The sequence below is a fragment of the Podarcis tiliguerta genome (assembly GCF_965153285.1).
Source record: "Podarcis tiliguerta genome assembly, chromosome: 10".
NCBI classification, from domain to species: Eukaryota; Metazoa; Chordata; class Lepidosauria; order Squamata; family Lacertidae; genus Podarcis; species Podarcis tiliguerta.
Window position 1 is genome coordinate 35,011,173 of NC_139543.1, and position 19,301 is coordinate 35,030,473.

The window sequence follows — 19,301 nt, forward strand, 5'->3', positions numbered from 1 at the left end:
GCATTTCAAAATGTGAACAGATATGCAAAAAACAAACAAACATTTTTCATTAACATTTTTAGTTTCTGTATTTGATCAAAGGGGGTTGTATCCAGTGCCAGCACTCGTGTAACAAGCTCCCTATTGTAACCATTTGGAATGTATTTCCCACATTCATGGCTGCAGGAATAGACTTGAGGAGAGGTGAATAAAGAGAGGGCTTATCCACACCTTTTGCTCTGCTCTTTCCAGGCACAGGCTCATACTGAAAAGCTCCATGTCTGAGCGCTCTTTTTGTTGCCCTAGAGCTTTTCCCATGAAAACCCACTCTTTAAAGCTGAAGCGCAACAAACAGCAACTCAGGTTTTTTCCTGGATTGCAGTTTGCTCCTATTGCTTCCCCCATAGCCGCAGCCTTGGATTCAAACAGAAATCAAGCTCTGACTCTCTTGGGCTTCCTGGTCTGCAGCTTTTCTTCCAGCTTCTAGCTCACCTCATGTAATTCTCAACCCTGGACATTTCTTTTTAACTACCAGTCAGTTGAGGGAGGGAGCCCACCCATTTTCATCTGGCATAGACCCATTTCCTTTGTTCCCTTAATGGCCCATTACCTAGGCTATCACCTCACCAGGAAGCTAGCCTGGCTTATATTTTAACACTTGCTGGATCCAGGGGTTAGAAGGGTCTCAGCAAACAGCCTACTTTCCCCCTGCGCCACAACTCAGAACAGTACTTTAACATTGCCCCACTCATTTATGCTATTTTATAGCAAGCACAGCACATCATAGTGTTGTTGTTGTTTAGTCGTGTCTGACTCTTCGTGACCCCATGGACCAGAGCACGCCAGGCACTCCTGTCTTCCACTGCCTCCCGCAGTTTGGTCAAACTCATGCTGGTAGCTTCAAGAACACTGTCCAACCATCTCGTCTTCTGCCGTCCCCTTCTCCTTGTGCCCTCCATCTTTCCCAACATCAGGGTTTTTTTCCAGGGAGTCTTCTCTTCTCATGAGGTGGCCAAAGTATTGGAGCCTCAGCTTCACGATCTGTCCTTCCAGTGAGCACTCAGGGCTGATTTCCTTCAGAATGGATAGGTTTGATCTTCTTGTAGTCCATGGGACTCTCAAGAGTCTCCTCCAGCACCATAATTCAAAAGCATCAATTCTTCGGCGATCAGCCTTCTTTATGGTCTAGCTCTCACTTCCATACATCACTACGGGGAAACCCATAGCTTTAACTATAGTGTTACGCTGAACTAACTCCAAGAAGTGAATAATGGATCCTTTACTTTTCCCATACCACAAAAAAATTAATTGCAGCTATAGATGCATACACCGAGGTCAAAATAAAGACTTTTCACTGAAGGGTTGTTATGTTGTAAAAAACAAAATGTTCCACTGGATAGATGAAAACATGGAGTCAAGGGATATTTATGTCTGTCAACATTTCTGAGTGCCTTCACAATTCCTATCTCAGAACAATGCTGTAAGAATCGGAGTAAGAAATACGACTCAGCCCGGAGTCAGCTTCCGTGACTCAGCAGGGATCCAAACCTGAACCTCCCACTCCATTCACTTCCCCGCACTTCCCCTTGCATGTCTGTTCAAGCATTTAACAAATACATACAGGATTTAAGGCCTATGAAGGTGAGCAGCTCCTGACAGTTAAATGTTTGTGCCAGGGTGCATATTTATCTTAAGCAACTATAGAGAGTTTTTCTCTACTGGCATAATATATGTTGCTCCCTTACGCCCAATTACACCCAATATTAACAACCTCAGATATACAGATGACACAACATTGATTGCAGAAAGTGAGGAGGAATTAAAGAACCTCTTAATGAGGGTGAGAGAGGAGAGCGCAAAATATGGTCTGAAGCTCAGCATCAAAAAAACGAAGATCATGGCCACTGGTCCCATCACCTCCTGGCAAATAGAAGGGGAAGAAATGGAGGCAGTGAGAGATTTTACTTTCTTGGGCTCCATGATCACTGCAGATGGTGACAGCAGTCATGAAATTAAAAGACGCCTGCTTCTTGGGAGAAAAGCGATGACAAACCTGGACAGCATCTTAAAAAGCAGAAACATCACCTTGCCAACAAAGGTCTGTATCGTTAAAGCTGCCCCAAACAATTTTTTTGTATAATGTTTAACACTTTAAACCTTCTTGCCGTGTGTGTTGTGCTGAATACATACAGCATTTCTGTGTCAACAGTGCATATCTTTAGAAACAGTATGGGGATGCTGCATACATTTGCACTGCTACAAGGGGTAAGAAACTTTCGCGTAAGGACTTTTCAGCAGCCATCACATGGGAACTGTAATATTTAAATTAGACATCATGTTGAACAAAAGCAGCGAACAAGCAACTATTATAACAATCCCTTAACTGGGATGTAGCAGCGTGATGTTTCTTTGTGTATTCTTAATTCTAGTCTGTCTTTCTAGTCTTGCATAGGAAAAGGCAAGTTACATATATTTAGGGTTATTTACTGTCATTTTATTATTTGTAAAATCTGAACATGACTATTTTTATTTATTTAATTTATATTTTGCCCTTCATCCAAAGATCACAGGACAGTTTGCAGTATAAAAACACAAAATACATAACAGCAGCAGCAAAACACAACACCCGTCATAAACATTTAAGGCCATAGATTGTTTAATCAGCCCAAGGCTTGGGTCAACTTCAGCCAATCATTGTAGACAGTACTGAGTGAAATGGACCAATGGTCTGACTTGGTATAAAGCAGCTTCCTAGCCTATCTTCCAGGTATGAAAGAATGGCTGTGACATATTTTACTTATACAGCAGGCTTCTGCTTTTAATTTGTAAGATGGCTGTAAGGTGGAATGATTTCCTTATTCAGTGAAATCATAAAGCACTACTTAAATTTTTAATTGTGCTTTTTTAAAAGACTGCCCATTAATAAAAGCACACAGTAATTCTTTTTCTTATTAATTGCACATTCATTTAGAGTTGAACCCCCCCCCCCCTAAAAAGATTGTTCAAAAACATTTGGATTGCCAAAAGTGCGAGGGCAATGTAGTCGTTTTCTTGCTATGTTTTCTTTAAAACAAATTATGTGTGGGTTCTGTTGTCTATTGGCAACCAATATGTCTATATTTGCATCTCTCTCACTGCAGAACATGGCATGGTATGTTTTGCTTTTTAATAGAATAGCAGATTGTTTAATGGCTCTTTGGTAAGAACATATAGGAGTTTCCCATTATATATATTAACAATTTTTGGAAAAACTGGGCAAGACTCTGCTAGAGCCTATAGATTGTATCCAATTAAGTTTTCCCCAGAGCAGATCCATTGAAATTAATGGTCCTAAGTTAATCATAGAGTTGGAAGAGACCCTGAGTATCATCGAGTCCACGGGTCAGCAACCTTTTTCAGCTGTGGGCCGGTCCACCATCCCTCAGGCCATGTGGTGGGACGGACTATATTTTTTTTGGGGGGGGGGATGAACAAATTCCTATGCCCCACAAATAACCCAGAGATGCATTTTAAATAAAAGCACACATTCTACTCATGTGAAAACACCAGGCAGGCCCCACAAATAACCAGACCTAACCAGAACATGGAGCATCATCAAGGGGGCTGGATACTGAATGTCTGAATAAAACTGCTGCCAGAGACAGGATACATATCCAGGTGATGTTGAGGATCCATGCAGGCAGCAGTACTACACAATTGTTGTTGTCGATTAGTTGTGTCCGACTCTTCGGACCAGAGCACACCAGGCACTCTTGTCTTCTACTGCCTCCCGCAGTTTCATCAAATTCATGCTGGTCGCTTCTATAACACTGTCCAACCATCTCGTCCTCTGTCGTGCCCTTCTCCATGTGCCCTCAATCTTACCCAACATCAGAATTTTTTTCCAGGGAGTCCTCTCTTCTCATGAGATGGCGAAAGTATTGGAGCCTCAGCTTCAGGATCTGTCCTTCCAGTGAGCACTCTGGGCTGATTTCCTTCAGAATGGATAGGTTTGATCTTCTTGCAGTCCATGGGACTCTCAAGAGTCTCCTCCAGCACCACATTTCAAAAGCATCAATTCTCCAGGCGATAAGCCTTCTTTGTGGTCCAGCTCTCACTTCCATACATCACAACTGGGAAAGCCAGTAAGGGGGTACTAGACAATACAGCTCTTAAATGAAGAAGCTGCCAAAGATATGCCTTTTCCTGTGGATCCCAACTTCTACAAAGAGGTACTTGCTTTACCAAATGCAACTTCTGCCTCGTGGATGAAGGCATCGAAGATACTTTTCTTTCCATACATATATTTATCTATTCCCAAAGATCACTGTGAAAGTGGTAGTACATGGGTTGGAAGAAACATGAAACACATGACCAGGTTTCATCATGCTTATAACACTAACTCCAAAATTCCATATATAAACTGGTTCAGTATAAACATTGATCAGAAAGGTAGGGAGATAGGAATTCTGTAAGGAAGACTCCTCCACTCATCATACATTGGCACTCTTTGGTATATCACTGCTCTGAACAGTCAGAACTGCTCAAAAATTATCCCAGGAATGTTCACCAGTCCACACACTGTTAGAATGATGCTTCATATTCCAGTAACAACATTGACCATGAAAAGGTTTTGAAAAATCAACTGATTAGAAGCCAGATTTTCCCTGTCAATCTTTTTGGTGCTAGCCACTGTTCAATTTCACACTTTGATCAAAAGCCAGACGGGGAGAAATCCAGAAAGTTAATAAATGCTAAATGAACCCAAATCTGATCAGTGAATGTCTACTTTTAAACTACTCCCCAAAGAGCAGGTGGAAAATAGAACTCAAGATATGAATTTCCAAACAAACCACTTGAACTATCAAAAGGCTATTACAAAAGAATGACATTGATGAACCAGTGGCTCTGAAGATGTTGTTGGATTCTAACTTCCATCAGCTGCAGCCAGCATGTCAATAGTCAGGCATGATGGGAGTTCTGGTCCATCAACATCTGGAGAACTACAGACTCCCCCACCCAGGCACAGAATGCATTTTCACAATTCTCATAGAATTTTATAAGATAAAAAGCAGTGCTAAAATTATCTGATACATTGTTATGCAAAACACGCATAACTGATTGTTTTTATACTTACTCTTGTGTTATTCCTTTCAGCTTTCAGTTCAGAAATTTCTTCTTCTTTTTCCAGTAGTTGTTCCCTGCATGCATTTAGCTCTTTTGTAAGTGCAGCAAATTCCTGCAAAGATGGAGAAAATATGCAAGAGGAAAACATTTAGCATGAAAATATTGCATTGCTTTAATCTCCAATTTCAGAAAATCTAACAGAACTAAAGGTTGGGTGCTGGAAAATTTCTGAGAACTTTTGAAAACAATGGAAATGAAATGCCTCTCTCAGATTAATATGAGGGGCCTATGCCCTGCTTTGAAAAGTACCCAAAGTCTACAGCCATATTCCACTGAACAGTAAAATATGCTGTCAGGTGTCAATATAAGGTTCGCATAATGTATTTTAAAATTCTTGTAACAGAAGCCACCAGTATTATATTTTAGGGCAAAACTGTGTGTTTCCCTAGCACTCATATGTCCCCAAACCTATGTTTTCTGAGGTAACATAAATGTGTGGCTGAGTCCAGGGCATTTGTATGGGTTAACTGACATGCCTTTCCATCATCTGCCCACTATTCTGCAAATGCCCCCACCCTCTCATTCTGGCTTAGTTCTGATCTTGGAGATCAGGTGAATAAACACTGGATCAAAACTGATCAGGAGGAAGCAATTTGCCGCAGAGAATTATTGGCGGGAGAGGAGAGCCGAACACTTTCCTTGTAACTATATCCTTCCATCCCTTAATTTGCATTATAAGGTAAATCTTTGATGAAAGTGTTTTCTGTTCAACACAGTGACATTATATATACCCGTGGCATAGTAAAACACACATAGTATTATTGATCAGTCCCACGGAAGCTCACCTCCTATGCCTTTCAAAGCCAGTGAGGCTACTATAGGTATTGACTGCTACAAATCACTCACCTGGCAGGATGGAACTTGTGGGATATGCTTAATATTTTAGATCCACCAGCCAGAGCCCAGTGCAAAATGGTAGTCGGGTGGGAAGATATATGCTAAGAATTAAAAAAAAAGGTGCCTCTGAACTCATGCCCAGCCTAGGAATTTGTGAATGAAGCTTACAATTCCTTTCACACAAGAATCCACCACTGGTTTTCCTGCCAACCTTCTTTTTCAGCAACCTATGTAACTTAGGAATGGGGGGATCTTTAGTTGTTGCTATTAGGCAACTAGGAGTCAGATACCCTTGACAATCTATTGCAGGCATTGACAACCTTCAGCCCTCCAGATGCTTTGGACTACAATTCCAATCATCCCTGACCACTGGTCCTCTTAGCTAGGGATCATGGGAGTTGTAGTCCAAAACATCTGGAGGGCCGAAGGTTGCCTATGCCTGATAATACCCTCAATGTCTCAAAGGATGTACACAATAATCTGAAGCATATATGTCACATTTCCAATCCATTATGTTATTGTATTCTAAAGACTCTTCTGAAATAATTATACCTTAATAATATAATTCACTTAGTTTAATTAAACCACGGTGAAGCAGATCAATACAGTACAGAGAGAATATTAAAAGCTTAAGCAGGAGTGGATTCTGCAGGGGAGTGTGTCTGAGGTTTTTATAAGGTTAGGCAGTAAATTACAGATTTGATGATTTATAGTTTTTGCAGAGGTTAATCATTCATCACTCTGATGCAGTAACTGTTTAAACTAAAATATCTGGATTTCAGCCAGCTTCATCTCATCGAGGAACTAAAATTGGTGTTTTGACTTAGCTGCTTTTAGTTGATGACTTGTTCATTCATTATTAGAAAGGAACACAAAACCGCTTACCATTTCGGCAGCGGCAGCAGTTGCAGCCTGGCATGGCTATGGACAAACTGGGAGGGGGGATTCTTTCCCATGGGGCCAGCTGCTGTTGTCATCAGCCTCAGCTGGCCATGGGTAAATGGACAACCTTGCTATGGAGTTACTTGGTCGCTGTATTTGGGACTAGGGAAGAATTGGGCCTATCGGGCAACTGTCACAACTTGTTGACAGAAACAGGCATTGAGTCAGATCCTCAGCCTAAACAGAGGGAAGGAGTCTTACACACTATTTCTTGATCAAATATCAGGGTACCCAGTTAAAGAGGTCCAGGGGGAAGGATTCTGTCTGAATGCCCAGATGGGGGCAGTGGCAGAGCTAGCCTCTCGGGCACCTGGAGTGGACATGCTGTCTAATTACTTTTGTAAGTTAACATCAGCAGTGACATTCACACACATATATCCATCGGAAAGCAAAGGCTTGTCTTCAAAACTATTGTTTTAATTGTATGCAAATCTATATGGATTTAATCAATTACTGTACTTAATCAATTAAAACTAACTTGATTTTATTGGAATAAAAGCCCAAATTAACACATGCATTGCTCGCTAAATTCACATTATTTAGACATCTCAGTATTGCTGACACTAGATCCCTCACCCCCCACAAACCAGTAAATTTATTTTGGTGTTAGGTGTAAAAAGCATCAGCTTAAATTTTCTGTTTACCTGCACCTAGGCAGGTGGAACTGTGGGTTAAACCACAGAGCCTAGGGCTTTCCAGTCAGAAGGTCAGCGGTTCGAATCCCCATGACGGGGTGAGCTACCGTTGCTCGGTCCCTTATCCTGCCAACCTAGCAGTTCGAAAGCACGTCAAAGTGCAAGTAGATAAATAGGTACTGCTCCAGCGGGAAGGTAAACGGCATTTCCGTGTGCAGCTCTGGTTCGTCATGCTGGCCACATGACCCGGAAGCTGTACACTGGCTCCCTCGGCCAGTAAAGCAAGATGAGCGCCGCAACCCCAGAGTCATCCATGACTGGGCCTAATGGTCAGGGGTCCCTTTACCCTTTACCTAGGTTTCACCTAGCTACCAAAAGCTTTGGCTCCTCTGTCCTGAAAGGAAACAGACAAAGATCTTCCGCTGGGGATATAATAGCAGCCCCCCCCCCCCAAGATTGCCTCAAAGGAAAATTAAGCTTTTCTTTCTGCTTTAAAAACGAGATTATTTCCGTTATGCTTGGCTCCTGAGGGATGAATTAATAATGGGGTAAGACAGCAGTTTTGAATTCATGCTTGACAAAAGCACAGGTAAATGCCATTTGTTGACACAAAAGTTATTTTAAAGTTGGATATGTAGCTTGGCTCTTAGGCACTGTCGGATAGCTGAGTCTCTAAGAATATGTTGCCCCACGTTAAAGCACAGGAATGCATGCTTTTGTTCTATGCAGTTACATAACAGCTTGTGATGATAATGACCTCTGCTCTGCATTTGCCTCATAGATGCACAGAAACCAAAGGGATACTGTCATCTAGAATTATTGTTTGCAGCAGAAATGTTGCATGGTCAGTCATAGTTTGGGAGGCCTCAAGGTAGAAACTGCTGCATAACTAATACAGTTTGACAGATCAAACTGCACTCTTAAAGTTTACAAGGCAACTGTGGGGTTACCACAGCAATTAAAAAGTGAAGCAGGAAAATTACTCAGCAGATAATCCCACTTTTTAATCCTGAAATTTGAAGGACTGAACATGTTGCGCCACACGATGTTTAATTTTTTTATAACACACTTTTGGAAAGGGGGCTTCAATAATTAAAGAAAAACAAAAAAATAGAATTGCCAGAAGATTATGGGGAAAGAATAACTAGTTTTCTGATGCTACATGGTATTCCATGAACACGAACATTTATCAGGATAGTGTTCAGAAACAAGTCACAAATATCTATGGCTCTTGACACATAAGTCCGAAAAAACACATGCTTGGGAAGGGAGATACCAGCTGCTGTGCCCACATCTGACCTCCATGTCCTCATCTGCTCTCTGCGCACAGAATTTATGGGTTAGCTTCAGATTTAGGCCACATTCACACCATACATTTAAAGCACTATGAGACGTCTCACTGTCATGGTTTTCCCCATGTAGGGTGCTGAGAGTTGTTGAGATGCCACTATTCCCTTCCCAGAGCTTTCTGTGAAGAGGGCTTGATTGTTAAAACTATGCTGCGAATTATAGCTCTGTGGTTGGAATAACAGTCTCCCTATGACTCTTAGCACCCTTGACAAACAGCTCCTAGGATCCTTTGGGGGGCAAGTCATGACCGTTTATAGATGTACAATAGTCAGGGCCAGATTTAGGTTTGATGAGGCCCTAGGCTACTGAAGGTAATGGGGCCCTTTATATGTCCAGCTCTCCTTTGTCAACAACAAATTGTCACTGTTTCTTGTGTTGAATATATGCTATATGGTAATTTATGGACCTATATGGTAATTTATGGTAATTTATGGTAATAGGTATCTAAAGCCATTTGCACATAACAAAATATGTATTTTATCAAAGTAATTGTTGAACTGAAATACAATTTTAGGGAGCAGGCTAGCAGACGGGGCCCATTACTTACATCACAGGAGCCTACGCAACACAAAACACTTTTGCTCCTATGTAGATTTTATTTAATTTGTTTTTTATCTTATATTTTGGAAATGTAGATCCAGTTTTTTCCCCTTTAATTTTTTGGGGGCCCCGAAGAGAGTGGGGCCCTAAGCTATAGCTTGTTTAGATTATATGTAAATCTGACACTGATCATAGTGCTTTAAATACATGCTGTAAATGCAGCCTTAGTCATGCTTAGGAACAGACCCCGTGAAATCAATTTCAGTGATTAATTTATCATTGATTTCAATGGGGGTACAAGTTGCACACATGATCTGCGACACAGCAAAAAGTAGGAATCCAGATAACACGGAAAAGTTCTACCCAGGGAACGCTCAGAGCACACAGTGCAGATGAAGACTAGGAGATGGGAGGTAAGGACAGTGAAAGTGGTCGCAGGCATCTTCTACATATTCTCATTGTAAATGGTTTCAGACAAGGTGAAAAGGTGCTGACAGTGATCCTCACTCTTCTTTCCCACCTTCCTCTGAACAAGAGAAACATTTACTGCATGCACAAATTCTTTTGCCATATAAACATTCATATTTCATGTGCAGTAAAAGAAGGCGGTCTTTTTGAGGGGAAAGGGAAAGAATAAGCACCCTGGCGCAGAAATATTGTTGCTTTTATGTTCAGCTCGGTTAGGTCTCTCTGCGATTATCTTTTTTGATCCACAGACTTAGAATTGTTTTAGATAAATCCCGCCCGAGAACAGAGATTTGAGTTCCAAACATTTGCCTTCAAAATAATTAGGCTACTGGTTTCATTGACCCATCAAGCTGAGGTGTGGACAGCTGTGAACTTGAGGAGAGAGAAACTCAGTATGACAATCGCATGGCACCCTTAATGGAAACAGATCTGTTAATTAAGCCTGTGATGAGGCTGACACCTCAAGAGAAGGTGTCCCTACAATGTCATCAGTGATCACGTCTGCCATATTGAAACATAATCATCTGCTGGAGTGAACAGCTTTCTCTAGAAAGGAGATGGGAGTCTGAGAACAGGAGCAATCATGAGTTTTTATGCAATAATTTCACAAAGTTTGCAATGGTTTAAAAATGCAATGGCCTGGTTCATATGACACAGAAAGCCATACTGGAACTGTACAAACATATGGGCTTCCAGGGAGGAGCTTGAAGCTGGTTTGCTCCTTTCTGGTCCTTTCTGCTCCCAAGCCATGCTTACCTAAGCCAATGGCTGTTGAACATGCCATCCAAACCCTGTCTTGTGGGTTTGTCAAGAATTTCCCCATCCGCCTGAATACATTTTAGAAACAATGCACGATCATATTTCTCAGTTGGCTTGGATAATATTTCAGCCATGCACACAGTCCTTCCTTTTGTGCCTTAGGATGTTCCACATTTATTTAACACGAATCTATTTTTCTATATTTGATTGTCATGTCACGTTCCATACAACCCAGATGTTGCACATTATGAAAGCCTTTTCAATTAATATGCAACATCTAATGCAACATGCCTTTTACTTTGCACTGTCAGAGTGGTAGAAAATTAACATTTCTTCTGCCACCATAATGTCCAAATGCCACTACTGTAAGCTGACCTATTTTATATAGAATGCTTACACAATGGCAAGCAATTTTAACATACAACTTACGATACTGCACTTCAATGGGAATTTTGTAAACAGAAGGAGAAAGTCTAATTTTAGTAGATTTTCGTGCTTTACTGTTGTTATTGTTCATCTTGAAAAGGACATTTGGCAAGGCAATTGTTTCAAATTGCATACAGATGTATGTATTAAAAATGTATTCTGTCTGACAACACAATTTCGTTTTATGAACAACAAACAAATGGGTCTCATTCAAGATTTTCCCAGCTGACATGGGGGAAGAGGAAGTGATTGTGGCTACACAATGGCTCAAATCCAGAGAACAAGAGACTCAGCAGGAAACTGCATGCCTGCTGCTTTGATCATAGATCACCTTCATCCAAACCTAGCTGATGATCAGCACTGCCAACCCCAACTATCTCTTAGAGATAGGGGGAAAGAGGATCTCAAATTCCCACATATCCTGGAAACTGACATGATTGCAAAAGAGACCATGCACCATTCTTCTATGTTGCCAGTAGGTAAATGGGAACAAATACTGTCACAAGGACCTGCCTAGAAATCCTCATGATACAAATTTTGGTATCCTCTCTCTGCTGGTCAATATCAGTTTCATCACTGACCCAAGAGGTGTTTCACAACTCATTTAAAATCATCATCATCATAGAAAAACATACGGATGCACCCATCCTCCTATATACATAAACATGCAAGGCTATCATGCTGTGTCCACCACTGAAGGATCTGTCGTGCCGCATCACAATCCTGGATTTGTATGAGGTCAGGGTGGGGCAGGGGAGCAAAAGAGAAGGCAGGCTGCACAGCACCAGCAGCTGTCAAAAGAGAGTGAGAAGGGAGGGACCCTGTCAGGGGAAGAGTGGTGGTTTAAAACAACAGCAGAAGTTTGAGTAAAGCAGGGGTGGAGGTAACTGAGAGGGAAACGGTGATTTTTAACAACAGCAGAGCTTTGAGTAAAGCATATGGAGGGGCACAGAGGGAAACTGTAGCATTAAACAACAGCAGAGGTGAAAAGGGGGCTGAGTAGTTGCAATGTGTGGGAGGTCACTAGGGGGGCTGGTGTGCGTGTAAAAGGGCTGCACAAAAGGAGAGGGGAGCAAGAACGGACATGAGGGCATGAGGGTGAAGGTGAAAGCAAGGGTGGAAGGCAGAATTGCAGAAGAGAAGACTGAAACGGGGCCATGAAGGGGAATAATGAGCTTAGTAGCTGCATGGGATGGGAAGGGAAGGGAGTATCTGCTCACCTGGGACTCTGGGTGGGTGGCCATTACAGCATGGCATGACAGTGGTGGGTTCAGGGAGGCTGCTATCTTCCAGGCACGGCCAGGGAAAGGAATAGCTGGCACTGCCCACCTCTGGCCAAGTCAGACACTCAAGAAAGGGTGGGCAGTGCCCGCTGCAATCTCAGCCCAGCCTATTTAAGGGGTCATCCAGGTGTCAGCTGCCCTCTTGGCTGATTGTCATGGGATTTTTCCATCCACCCAGTCTTTAGGGGCCCACTGGGGTGGGGAGGGCGGAAGTAGGCACATTGCCTATGGACCTTGCTGTGGTTAACTCGGTCGCCATATTCAGGGCTCCCTTTCTCCTGTAAGCAAATGGGCTGGGCTTGTAGGTTTTTGCCTACCTCGTAGCAACCATCATGACTTGGGAGGATAAGGCATTGGGCTGCATCCTTAGTCATCCTGTTAGAGGGGTCCAGGAGGGATGTCTCTGTCCAGGAGTCTGCTGGGGGGACCAATGGGCCCATATACCTCTCCCAGCAGTGGCCTGTGTGGGGCTGTGGCATCCAATCCATGCTGGAGGCTACTCCGCAGCAAAGGTTTGACCCCACCAGGTTCCCATCAGGTAGCAGGTAGGATACATGCCCAATGCCTTAGCCAAACCTCCTCTTTCCTGTAATCAATAAAGTTGTGGCCTAATTCAACCCAATACCAGTCTCCTGTGTCATTCTTGTGGCCTTCCCTTCACCTGCCATGGCCGTTATGCGTCTGTGCCCGCAAAACTCCAGGCAGTTAGTAAGGGGGAAATGGCAGAGGGGTTGGTGAGCAGGGGCAGGGGCATAGCCCCTAGTACCAGTGCTTCCTTCTGGGGCTACTCAAGGGTAGAAGAAAAGCAGTGGTTAAAAGCGTGACACATACTGCAACAACTTTATCATGAGCATTGCCACCTTATTTCTAAAAGAAAAGCACTGCCTAGTAGAAATAAAAGTCTAAAATCACTCTATACAGTGGTACCTCGGGTTAAGTACTTAATTCGTTCCGAAGGTCCGTACTTAACCTGAAACTGTTCTTAACCTGAAGCACCACTTTAGCTAATGGGGCCTCCTGCTGCCGCCGCGCTGCCGGAGCCCAATTTCTGCTCTTATCCTGAAGCAAAGTTCTTAACCTGAAGCACTATTTCTGGCTTAGGGGAGTGTGTAACCTGAAGCGTATGTAACCTGAAGCGTATGTAACCCCAGGTACCACTGTATATGGTGCATGCCAATAAGAGAGCTGGCTATTCAGTTTATTCGGTTTGCCATATTGTTTCCTTTCTATATTAGTTTACAAACTTAAATAGATTTTCAATCATCTACAGGACTTTCACTTGCTTGCGCTCACTTAGCAATGAGCAAGACATTTGATTAAAAATGCCCAGTTCTCTTACTTTTTAGTAACTTACACGATATAGGCTTTACTGGTCTTTATGAAACATGTTTTTTTTTATTAAAAAAAAACCAAACCAATAGTACATGCCTCATTTATTTTATTCTGTTATCTTTGAGAGTCATGTACTATTTAGAGTGATGGCCTATGAATGACTTGACAGCAATACGTGTTACTTTTTCTGAAATAGTGACATGACTCATCCCTCCCCCTCGACTGCCCTTTGATTTCTCAAATACCTTTACCACCTGGACCAAATTATGTAAACTCTTTTAGGATAGGACAGAGCCCTGAGTCACCCTAACATGACTTGAGAATCACACTGAGTCTGACCAAAACTATTTCCTCAGATGTAAAAATAAACACGTTCCCCAGCTGCGTTACTCATACCTTGTTCTGTATGGACATTTGGACACACTTAAAACAATGAATTGCGTAAATGGGTGCAGTTTCATTGAACTTTGAAGACAGTAAGTGGGGCAAAATGGTGACGATGGTAGAATTCAAGGCTCAGCATACAACAAAAAATAATCAGGAGATTATTCTGCAGGTAAATGTGAACCTATCACCAGAATTTTCTAATTTCAAAAGCAAACATATCAGCAGAAAAGCAAGTAGTCTTCATCCTTTCAAGGACCTTTCAAGTCCAGAAAAGTTGTGCCTGCATAACTTCTCTACAGAGCCTAGGACTTGCCAATCAGAAGGTTGGAAGTTCGAATCCCCGCAACGGGGTGAGCCCCCGTTGCTTGGTCCCTGCTCCTGCCAACCTAGCAGTTTGAAAGCACATCAAAGTGCAAGTAGATAAATAGGTACCGCTCCGGCGGGAAGGTAAATGGTATTTCTGTGTGCTGCTCTGGTTTACCAGAGGTGGCTTTGTCATGCTGGTCACATGACCCAGAAGCTGTACACCGGCTCCCTCGGCCAATAAAGCGAGATGAGCACCGCCACCCCAGAGTCGGCCACGACTGGACCTAATGGTAAGGGGTCCCTTTACCTTATTTAAAGATACAGACATCCTGCTCTGTTTGCATCTCGTCATTCTTTCTCTTTCTTTTATGAGAAAAGAAAAGTAATGGCACTGATACAACTCATGCTGCACTAGAGTAGAAAGGGAGGGAGAGATCAGCTTCAAAACTTTTTAAGAAGAGGAGCAATGGCACCCTCTGCCCCAGCATAAACTACAGAACCTGCCTGATGCTGCAGATGAATGAGGTGATAATAAGCAGATTTAGGGGAGCGCAACCAGTTTCATTGCACTGGGAGCAGAGCTTTGGGGGTGCCACAACTATGATGCAGTATGGAAGGCGAGAGGTGGGGGGCACCAAATTTTGACATAGCACAGGGCACTTGAGATGCCAAGGTCTGCCACTGTAATGAGTTATTCAAGTTCTACAGTTGTCACAGCATAGAGGGGATCGGAAAATAACGAAAACAATCATGTAGAGGCGGGATATTTCTTTCCTTTTCTTTGATGGGGTTTCTACTTCATGCCAGCACTCCCCCCTGAAGTTCGGTGATGCTTACTCCCAGGTAACTACAGTATAAAATACAGTACAGTATTTTAATCATGCTTCATGACTGATCAGGGACAGCAATGTCTAACATGGCAACCTTTGCTAGCTCAAGGTATGGCTATGAACTCCTTTGGGGGACGTGGCTATGACAAGTATCATGACAAGATCCTACTCTACAAAATTTACCAGCACACCATTTATTGCCACCCATCTTAGGTGGAGGTGTGTCACCCGCTTGTGAGGTGTAATCTATCAGCAGGATGAGTGGTCTAAAGAACAGAACTAAAGATATGTTTACCATAGAAAAATTATCTCCTCTTCAGCCACTTGACCAGTCATTAGTTGTTGTTTTCTTAATCAAAATCTGCATAGGACACACTACTTTAAATGCTCTACCCTGGATGGAGTGAATGAGGTCAGACTAGTAATGAAAACATAGAACATAGCTAAATGTTTGCCTCTGGACAGATTCCAATACCAAACAAATTATTCAATGGCAGTATTGTCACTCTGCAGAAGTGAAGGATGGTAGAGGAAAATTATTTAATCATACAACCCAATAAAACAAAGAGAAGGTCAAAAAACATTTTGTCGATATTGCTGCATTTTCTTTTTTTTAAAGCACAACTGTCTCAAGGCCATAGAATGAAACAGTTTTGGCATCCATTTGTATGAATAAATATCTAAAGAGGGGGAAAATGTGTGTACTTAAACACATATTTCTAGACAGGAAGAACTACCTTCTGAACTAGAACACCTTTCAAAAAACAACATTGGCAAGGATGCCAGAGAAGTTATTTTCTAGGATAATAATAATAATAATAATAATAATAATAATAATAATAATAATAATTTATTTATACCCCACCCATCTGGACACAAAGCAAAGCAAAGCTTCTATGGATTATGCCAATATTTCAACTTCTGAGGGTGCTAAAAAATTGAGGCATTTACTTCTGGGTTTTCGGCATTCGAGTTCCGAAACATTCGACTAAAGAGGCTTTCGAGAACCAAGGTACCACTATACTATGAAAGGCTTGTGGTGGAAACCACTCACAGCACTGAGCTTGAACCCTGCTCACTTCTACAAACCCACTCAAGAGTTCCTGAGTTTCCTGTGGGCAAAATATAATGCTGAATTAATAGAACTGTAATTGTTACCCCATGGTGCCAACATTTTTTTTAAATGACTACTTGTTTTTAAGGAAAATGTTTGCTATAGCAATGAGTTACTACATCAAATCCTACATTCCCTCTGTATTTTCAAGTTCTTATAATCATTTTAACTAAACTGTCCTTTGAGTTTATATCCTAGCTGTCACAAGAAATGAGATTTTAAACTGTGACAGCTGAGCTTTGATCAAAATAAGACCTTTATAATGAAAATATTGGCTAGTAAAGGCTCTACTACTATTAAAAACTGGGCAAGTAGGGCAGCTCCATTAGCTTATACTTAGCATGTAATGGATAGCCACTAAAAATACAGCCAAGCTGTTGTGTTAATGTTGTCTCCCACTAAATTGATTTTTAGGGGAAAAAATCTGCCAATATGCGACATAAATCAGAACCAATTCAGAATGAAGCATGATGTTGTGGGGAACACACATTTTATATCCACACAAGTTCCGTGACCATCTTTCCCTGGCAAGGCTTGAATCTTGTGGAGTATTTCTGCTGGGTGGGGCCACTGGAGACAACTCAAAAAGGAAAGGGACAAACTCGGCTCTGAAATTCAAGCCAGTGTTTGGATCCAGGAAAGCAGTTGTGTGTTGGAGAGGAGATGGGTTGTAGGAATAAACAAGAGAATGAAGAAAAGTATAAGCTGGCTGTAGGAAGCCAGATGACAGAAGAAAAAAATTGCTACACAAATGAGCCCCCCCCCCCCTTTTAAGAGCAGCTGCATATATGAGTAAGAGCTAAAGGGTACTCCTTGATAGAAGAACAAGAACTGTAGGAATGAAATCAGCATGGCTTCTCCAAAGATAAGTCCTGTCCCATAAATGTTTTGAGAATGACAAGCAGCGTGTAGATAGGGGTCAGCCAGTAGAGAATGCACATTTGGATTTGATGAAGTTCCTCACCAAAGATTCCCAAATAGGCCTAGCAGGTAGGACTTTTTCTTAAGTCCCCTTGTGAATACAGAATAATTCCATGGGCACTGCTCATGAAAATAGGATGGCTTTGTACATTTCACATGCTACTTTCAAGCATGACTGCAGTACCTGTGGCCCTCCAGATGACTAGGGCCCATCAGCCCTAGTCAGCATGACCAGTGGATTGCTATGATGGGAGCTGATCTACAGTGGGTAGCTATGATGACCCTAGTCCTAGTTTAAATCAATAGCACACAGCGATGCTGGGCCCCATCTGCATTATACATCTAAAGAATCATCATCATCATCATTATTATTAGAATTTCTATGCCACCCTTCATTAGAAGATCACAGGGCGGTTTACATTATAAAAGCACCAAAATACATTCCCTAATAACAAACAAAACCAATACTCTCCCCCCCCCCCAAATAGTTTAAAAGGTCATAGATTGTTTAACCAGCCATAGGTAAATGTTTTTGCCTGGCGCCTAAAGATGTCTGACAAATGTGCAAGGCGAGTCTCCCCAGGGAGATCATTCCACAAGTAGGGAAACACCAATTCTTGGTGGTTTAACTGTCAACTCCTCTTCCAAGGGAACTCTGGGAATTGTACCTCTCTGGGGGAAATAGGGGTCTCCCAACAACTCTCAGCCCCCTTAGCAAAATACAGTTTCCATGATGTTTTGGAAGAAGTGATTACTGTTTAAAGTGGCATGGCATTACTTTAAATTTACAGTGAATATGGTGCCTTAGTTATAGTTTCTCTCTTTTTGTGCTATAGATACAGCTATTTACTTTATTGATGTATGCCCTACAGTGGTGTCCTACAACAAATGAAACTCTGGTATGTAGGGAAACATTTTCAAATGAACACAGCAGACACAAGAATCAAGCGACAATGAAGCATATACAAATAACTTAAAACAAGGCAGTGTGGCACAGTAAATGTAAAATTCTTTCTTTGCCGTCACTGATGCCATGTTATAAAAGATTGAGAATGTGAAGGATTTGACAGCTTGCACCCACTAGTAAGCCAAAGGTTAAAGGTTAGAAAAACACGGCTTTCACAACTAAGTGCTTTCCTGAATATTAGAATTACCAAATCAGTAATGCTGACAGGAAGTGTCTTTTGCCATGCAATTAATCAGATATAAACATTGCATGTCCAAAGGGAAATTTTATAATTAGACATTACAACTGGGACTTGAAACATGCCCCTTTCCAGGATAAGCCATTCTTTCTGCCCTCCACCCCACCATAATTTTCAGTTTCCCTCCATGCCCCAAACAGACACTACTGTAGTTCTGTGCAAGATCAGTTTTCACTGGGTTGCTTTAGGGAAATCCTTTGGGGGCTCCCCGCTAACATTTTGTGTTCTTTTTGTACTACATACATTTGGGTTCTCTGATGCTGCTAATACTTCTCCTCTTGCATGTGGATGGCGCCATGTTGGCTACATAAGAATTGGCACTCAGGAGGGTGAATATGCTATTGGTAAATATGGTGTGAAGTAGGGGTGACTAACCTCTACTCACTTACCTCTACTCACCCACTCAGATGCTGTTGGATTCCCCAAGTCAGAAAGGCTAATAATCAGACTTGATGGAAGCTGTAGATCAGCAAGGGGGTGGGGGTGGGAATAGGTTAGCCACCCTGATATAAGGTTTAAACATGGTGCAGGTATACAATTTAAAAGAAAAGTGCTAATTAAGGGCACCTCATAAAATACTGCTTGCAACACATGGCAGTGAAAATTATATCCTGACTGTCAGCCAGTTCATTAGCATGTATTTTTATTGGTACTTAGGCACAAATGCAGATACATTGAGAACTGTTAGTTAAAAGGACTTTAAAAATAGACCAAATCCCAGCTCCCTATTGATCTGCCTCACAGTTGTGAATTGAAGATTGCAGCCCAATAAATATTAAATGATTATCTTGTTATATTTACAAATTCCAGGGGGAAAACGT

At 41.9% G+C, this 19,301-nt stretch overlaps 1 protein-coding gene across 11 annotated transcripts in view; it reads right to left on the minus strand.

The window, feature by feature from the left end:
• The window catches only part of PPFIA2 (PTPRF interacting protein alpha 2), a 272,209-nt gene that overhangs the window by 93,229 nt on the left and 159,679 nt on the right, over nt 1-19,301 (minus strand). For 10 of the 11 annotated variants that reach the window (XM_083400930.1, XM_083400933.1, XM_083400929.1 and 7 more), the window contains one exon: nt 5,096-5,197. In XM_083400930.1, coding sequence (XP_083257056.1) covers nt 5,096-5,197 — 102 coding nt within the window. Of the gene's footprint in view, nt 1-5,095; nt 5,198-18,879; nt 18,938-19,301 lie in introns of those variants that run through there. The other variant, XM_083400927.1, reaches the window with a different exon arrangement.